The following is a 7,434-nucleotide window of genomic DNA, read 5'->3' on the forward strand; positions in this document are numbered from 1 at the left end:
TCAACCAAAATAATATGTCAAAATGTTGCCATTATCAGTTGGACCAGGGAGATAGCTCACAACAATAAGTGCTTCCCCAGCAAGAGCAAGGGCCTGAGTTCAATCCCTGGTTAAAAAAACAAAAAATAAACAAACAAACAAACAACAACAACAACAACAAAAACCCGCCATTATCTGGCCAGCCAAATAGCTCAACGGATTAAAGCGCCTGGAAGCAGGATTCGATCCCCAGCCTGTCGCGCTGGCCCCGCCCCTGGGGCGCCCTGAGATGGCAACTGAGACTGGGCATGGTGGCGCACACCTGTAATCCCAGCACTTGGGAGGCTGTAAATAGGAGAATCACTAAGAGTTCCATCTAGTAGTGGGACCCTGAACACTCTATAGACCCTTCCCTAAAATACAATCAATCAATCAATCAATCAATAAATGCTATTATCAAATATAAGAATTTTGCGACGCACTGGGAAAAACACCGGTATTAACTGTACAACTAAAGGTGTAAAATCTTTAGTTTTAAGTTTTGAATACCATTTCTACCTTGAAGAGTCTACGATTAGCCACATACTCAAAAACCTTTTTTAAAAATTGTCTCCTATGTGTCATTTTAAGCGATGCAGAGATAAACCTCAGAAACTGTCAGCCTTACTAATGAAGGACTTGCACACTGGTTCTCCTAGCTCTTTCAGAGGTGCGACTAGAAAAGGGCATTTACTACAAAGCGGGAAGATCTGAGGGCGCTTAATTAACTCAGATGCGATGGCAGACAGGAGCGCCCTTGCCCACTCTTGACCCAGAGAGTCTTCTTGCATCTACACTGCATAAGGATGGAGAGTTGTGGGACCTGTGGAGTCGCATCTCTGAGTCGTCCGCTGATGATTCGGGCCAGGCGCGCTTCTCCACTTTCCCGGCCGAGGGGGCCACAGAAGCTAGCAGGTCCCTGCTGAAATCCAACCTTTGGGGCGACTTCCCCAGCCCTGCAACAAGCAAAGGCGGAGGCAATCCCGGAGGATTGGCCGAGCGCCGAACTTGCCCGCCCAGGGCGTGGACTGCGCACGTCCGCTCCCTCCCGAGGCTGAGGAAGCCAGCGGCACCCACACCCCAGGCAGTAGTTCGCGTCCGCTGACTTTTTTTGTTGAGGTTCAAGTGTCTGCTGCCCAAATTCCCGTCCTGGTGCACGTTCCAGAGGAACAGCCTAGGTAGGTGAGCTTGAAGTTAGGGACTCCCCGAAGGTCTGTCTTTCCAGGATCCTGAGCTGGGTTCGTTCTCAGAGGACACAGGGCGCAGGGTTCAGGGCACAGGGTGCGGGAGGTCACCACGAAAAGCTCCCTGAGCAGCGGTTTCCTGCCTAGCTGTCCACACTCATCTTAGTACTCAGGTTGCGGCACGGGAAGGTGGGTGGAGGAAGCCCTTCGGGAGGAAGGCGCTGGGAGGGGCGCCGGCGGGGGCTCGGGCTAGCTCCTGCTCCACAGGCCAGCGAAGGCGCGCTCGCTCCTGGGAGTTTGGGGGACAAGGCTTCAGGGTCCCTTGGCGCCTGCAGCTGTGCGCTGCGGTTTCTCCGCAGGTCACCATGGATCAAGAGAGGAATTCTGATGGCAAAGAGGAGAACTTGAAGCTGGGAAAGAAAAGGTAGCGGTTTTGTTTCGTTTTCGTAGTTTACTTGGCTTGGGGGCTTGGGGTCATTTGTTGCTAGCGTCCCGCGATGGTTGTTGGTGGTGGGTTATGGAACTTGTGGTCACGCAGTCCCCTGGATAGAGCAGTTTCTTGGCTGGGTCGGACCTCGCCTGTGCATCCTCTCTGGGTCTTGGTCAGGCTCTTCCGAAGCTTTCTGGCCCCAGACAGACCAAGGTGCACGTCCTTTTTTGTTTTGCTGCTATCTGCTTTGCAAGCAGCGTGGATCATGGTCCCTGCTTGCTGCTCTGTGGTCCAGTATCCTTCTGATACGCACCTTGTAAGCGTGGCTTTTCTGTGGAGCAGCAGAAGAATACACAAGGCCAAAAGCTACATTTGAATTGTTTTTGTTTTAATTTTAACTGGAAATGACTATAAAGTTATTGAAGGACAGAGAGAAAATAGTTTTCTTAAGAAAATTTTGATCACAACGTATACAGAAAAGTCTAATTTTATAGATTCATCATGCGTACAAAACTGTAGTGTGCACTGTAAGATAAAATGTATTAGTAAATTTATTAATAGAATTAGAAAGCAAGGCTTTCAGTGTAACAGAAAAAAATACAAATGTAGAAATCGAACAAGCAAGCTTGGTTTTCAGTCCATTAAAAAAGGACATTAGAAAAAAGCACTCTTCCTGCCTGAACTTGGCTTCTAAAAACTATTGCTCGCTGAACAGGTGTCGGCTCATGGAGAAGAAGGTGGCTCCAGACAAGTCTGAAAAGAAGTTGTTGAGGGTGTCAGGTACCCAGAGCAAGGAAGTAGATTTGACCTCAGTGGACACAGGAGCAGGGCCTTGCAGGGGCCTCCCGTGGCCACCTCCACCAGCAATGGAGCACAAGAGAAAATAATAGCGTTAGTTTACTGGGAGCACAGTACAGTTGTGAGAGAAAGGAAATTGGGAGAATATGACAGGTAGAGAAAACAAAGAAGTGTTTTCACAGGACAATTCTTATGTCCTATGGGAACCTGCGTTGTTATGCCACTCCCCCTTGATTGAAGAACCCAAACTGATCTGATCCAAGGGCTGGTTGTAGCTCAGGTTGTGGATTGCAGGCTCCCGCTTTCAAGGTCTCTCTCCTGTACACAGGCAGCTAGTTCTCAGTGTCCTTAGAGAGACACTGGCCCAGGATTTTTCAGTTAACCCCACATGGGAAAGAATGCTGTCATGTTCCTTCCAGAACTCTTTAAGGAATAAATCTATATCTGAGGCCATCTGGAAGCACAAGCGGCCAGCATTAGGGTCATAACTCAAGACTTCGGCCCAAAGTTGCAACTAAAATTCTCCTCATTACCAAAATGGTTCGTATAAGGGTCCACTGTAACTGATTCAGGCAAGAACTGTCAGTGGATCCTAAACTGTTCGGAGAAAAGCTGTGTCTAATAATTACCTTCACAGTTCTTACTCATGAGAAGAAAGAAGCTGTAGTGTTCTAGGGAGAAAGTTTACAGTTAGCGCTTCAACCTTGGGGCGAGACTTAGCTTCACTCGTGTGGAGAGAGACCAGGAAGCTGCTCAGCATGTGACAGGATTTGAGGACAAAACACCACATAGACACTATGCTACCAAAAATATTTAAAACATTTTATTTTTATTACTATACATCCACAGTATATAAAGATTACACTCATTATGGGAAATAAGTACATGTACACAATACATCACAATTCTTTTATTTTTTCATTTTCATTTTAAAATTTTTGCTAGCTTCAGACTTATTTCCTTTTTTTTTAATCTTTATCTATTTATTTGATGTAGGGTCTTGCTACACATCTCAGCCTGCCCAGTGCTGGGATTACAGAGTTGCTCCACCATGCCCAGTTTCAGTGGCCTGCACAGCGCTCCTGAGGTTCTGGGGCCAGCACAGCATATGTTAGTGGGTATTGAACCCAGGTCCTTATGCTTGCCAGGCAGGAGCTTAGACCACCAAGCTGTCTCCCCAGCCCTCATTTCTTTATACATCTTTATCAAATTATGGTATTTAATGTTAACCCAATTAGACTTCTAAACTGGTGCTATACAACAGAAACATATTGGGAATCATATTGATAATTCAAAATGTGAATGTGAATTACCATATTTATAGCAATTTGTCATAGCAAAATCTTGAAAATAGCCCAAATGCCCATTAGCTGAGGAATGGATAAAAAATGTATGCTCTTTTTGTATAATGGAGTATTTCTCAGCGATCAAAAAATAAACCCAGGGCTTTTATAAGTAAATGGATGCAACTAGAGATCATACTCATAATTGAAGTAAATCAGACCCCCACGTGTAAATATCATATTGTCTCCTTAGTGTAAAATCTTGAATGAGTAAATAAAATCTAAAAGGTACAGTAGGTACTGTGAAAAGGCAAGAAACTATTCAGAGGGAAGGAACAACTGGGAAGAGGGAAAGGAGGAAAAGAAAAAAATATATATACATACACAGGATAGTTTGGATAATTTTACTGCTCATATCTACTGGTCTATTGAATGGAGCAGTTATTGCTTTCAATTTTTTCTCTCCTTTTTATTTTTTTATAATTTTGATATTTATAATTTTATAATTTTTATAATTTTATGATTTGTATAATTTTTAAATAATTTTCATGCTTATATCTGGTAGTCTGAATAACTAACTTGAAGAAAACATTATACAATATAACAATCATTGTTGAATTCCTATCATTTTGTTTTATGAAATTCTATATCATTTCAAATGGTTTTTTTTTTTTTACTACGTTCTATTCTCTTTAAAAACATAAAAAAAAGTCACAAGTGAAATTAATTTATACAATTTCATGGAGTGATATGACCAAGATATAACTTCTCCTTGTAGTCAAAATTATGAGTCAATTCACATCTTTTATAGGAACTCCTTCATTATAGGGTGTAGCTTACATCTTCTGTACATCAACATTTGTACTCAGTATGAAAGTGTGGTCTATCCAGGGCCCAGGACCTAGCTCACCTGCCTGGAAAGGACAAGGACCTGGGTTTGATCCCTGGTACCACATGTCTTGCTGACCCCGTGCTGTGCTGACCACTGAAACCGTGCGTGTTGGTGTACGGTTTGGGAGGCTGAGACAGGATAATCCCTATGAGTCCCAGCTGCTTAGCAAGAACCTGTACCAGAAGTGGTGGATCCAAAATGTGGTACGCTGTGGATTGTGCCTTCTCCTTCAAAAGAGTCAGTGTGTGTGTGTGTGTGTGTGTGTGTGTGTGTGTGTGTGAGAGAGAGAGAGAGAGAGAGAGAGAGAGAGAGAGAGGCCTTCTTAATTGAAAGACTTAAAAAAAAACAAAAACATCAAATATACTCTGTGCACTCTGACTAAAACAGAGTACAGAATAAAAACACCTATAGAAAATGTCCCAGACAGACTGGGTTTGGTAATCCCAGCTCTTGGGAGGCTAAAAAACAGGAAGGATCACTGAGTCTGACCTGTGCAGTCAGACCCTACAGACCCTGTACTAAATACATTAAAAAAAAAAAAGTTCCAGAAAATTTAAATGCAGATTGCATGTCAGATAGTATCAAAATGAATGTTCATTTTCTTATCTGTGATTGAGGTAGGAAAGCATATGGAAAGCTATAATGCCTGTAAAAGACATTAATATTTAGCAGAATATTAAGAATTGTTAATGTATACTTACACCTATAGAAAAAGTATGGTGTAAGTATACTAACATTTCATGTTAGTCTCTGATAAATGTTAGTCTCTGATAAGTTAAAGTGAATGGGATGGGTGGTCAGTATACTACCTTTTCAATTTTCCTATTTATTTGCAACTTTTTATCACTTTTCATACATGCATAAAAACTCCACCGAGTACAGTGCATAGTATACTTCTTATTTTTATATTTTTCCCCTTCTAAGATGGTAAATTAAGTACTGTGTTTTAAGGTGCAAAAAGGTATATGTGAGTCCAAACACTGAAGATATGTAGTGGAAAATGGTAATAAAAAGTGCTTCGGTGCATAGCTTCATTTTTATAGTTGACCTTCAAACTCTTCCAAAATAGGAATTTTGTAGGTGTTTATTAAATTGTGCTTATTAAAATTTATCCTATTTCCTTTTGCAATCCTGGGGTCCATCATTGGGCCTCGCGTGCTAAGCGAGTGCTTCCCCACCGCTGGCCACATCACCACTGATTTTATTCTGTTAGGAGCACCATATAGTTTAGCCTGAGATTGTGAAAGAGCGCTGCATTGTGTTGGTAGCTCCTGATGGTGGGGTAAAAGTATTTTCTGGAGTGTCTATGTTTAAGAAATAGGATGATGATGCTTGATGAACAGTTTGCCTTTGTAGGCTTTGTGCTTCCTGCTGATGAGAAAAAGTGAGCAATCCAGTAGGTGTGAGACTCACGTGAAAGTGTATTCTCACGCAGGGCTGGGCTGTGTTGCACGGAGCAGAGCGTCACACTGTGCCGCTCGGCTGGTGTTCAGGGAACCAGCTTTGCAGCTGAAATCTTGCCTTTGCTCCAACAGTTGGACCGTGCGCAAATTCGCTCCTTTTGCTCTTCTGCAATTTTCTCATCTCTAAAGAGACAAAAAATGTGCTTTACTCAGAGTTGTTTACAAAAAAAGTAATGTGTGGAAAGCGCTTACTTAGCCACTGTCTAGAACGTAAGTTCTTCAAAATAGTATCAGTTTCATTTATTTAGTATTTTTAGTACAGAGTCTACAGGATCTCTACATAGAACAGATTCATAGTGATTCTCCTGTGTTCAGCCTCCCAAGGGCTGGGATTACAGGCGCATGCCACCATGCCCAGTTTCAATCGCTGTCTCACCCCCAACCCCTACCCCCCAGCAGAGCATGCACTCTGCCTAAGCAGGCGCTTTAGTCCACTGAGCTCTCTGGCCCCACACGTTAGTTTTAGATAGCTAACAAAATGACTGCCTCAGAGCTCAAACTCAGTCCCTTCTAGCCATTTCCATCTTCACGTGCTGCTGTGGCAAAAGGCTGACACCAGGCCTGAATTTCCATCCCCCACTGTCCAGTGGATTTTACGTCACTCTAAAACCAAGAGAATAAAGCCTGGATTTTTTTCTTTAGCAGTCTCTTCACTTTTTCAGACTTCATTTAATGTAAACCACAAAGATGAAGATGAATTTCAAATTCTGTGCAGAAACAATGCTGCCGCTTTTAAAAGTAGACTGTTCTATGTGTGGGAATTAAAACTGGAGCACCCTGGCATGCGTTCACATCCTGGCAGCGGTACATGCAGCGGACAAGATGGATTACTGGACTAGAATAATTTGAATCTTGGCTCCACTGATAGCCCAGAATGTTATTTTTTACTTGGCCTTTTTTAAACCTAAGGATCATTTTCCCCCATTTTACAGAATATCTTGCCACTGTCACAGCTCTTCTAGGTTGCATTTATTTCCATAATGGTCTTTCTCAGGCTCCAGACATCCTTTCAAAATTAGATTTACTCGTTAGTGATTTAATTAGTTTTTAATCTGAAACTAGTGATGCCTGAAATCTGATCCCCGCTGCTTTCCATCAGTAGAAGTAATGATCAAGAATAATGCTTAAGGAGTAGCTGGAATATCTACTAGAACTACTTGGATGAAAATTAAGCAGAAAAATAAAAGAAAATTAAGCAGATTGAGTTCTGGGATCATGAATGCTATTTTTACTTGGAATAAAAAAATAGGAAATTATTTTTCTAATTAGCAAAGATGTACTTGTATATTCATCAAAAATTTACAAAACTCAATGGGCTGGGGATATAGCTCAATAGAATAAGTCCTGAGTTCAATCCCCGGTACTT

The 7,434-nt window shown here is 42.3% G+C and overlaps 1 protein-coding gene across 3 annotated transcripts in view; it reads left to right on the forward strand.

Annotated features, from left to right (window-relative positions):
* The first annotated feature begins 1,073 nt into the window (after nt 1-1,073).
* The window catches only part of LOC101586484 (multidrug resistance protein 1), a 98,557-nt gene continuing 92,196 nt past the window's right edge, over nt 1,074-7,434 (forward strand). For 2 of the 3 annotated variants that reach the window (XM_023713617.1, XM_023713621.1), the window contains exons 1-2: nt 1,074-1,196; nt 1,562-1,626. In XM_023713617.1, the coding sequence (XP_023569385.1) occupies nt 1,568-1,626 (59 nt within the window). In that variant the 5' untranslated portion in view covers nt 1,074-1,196; nt 1,562-1,567. Of the gene's footprint in view, nt 1,197-1,353; nt 1,392-1,561; nt 1,627-7,434 lie in introns of those variants that run through there. The other variant, XM_023713618.1, reaches the window with a different exon arrangement.

This window comes from Octodon degus, unplaced genomic scaffold (assembly GCF_000260255.1).
Source record: "Octodon degus isolate 3935 unplaced genomic scaffold, OctDeg1.0 scaffold00032, whole genome shotgun sequence".
Taxonomy (NCBI): Eukaryota; Metazoa; Chordata; class Mammalia; order Rodentia; family Octodontidae; genus Octodon; species Octodon degus.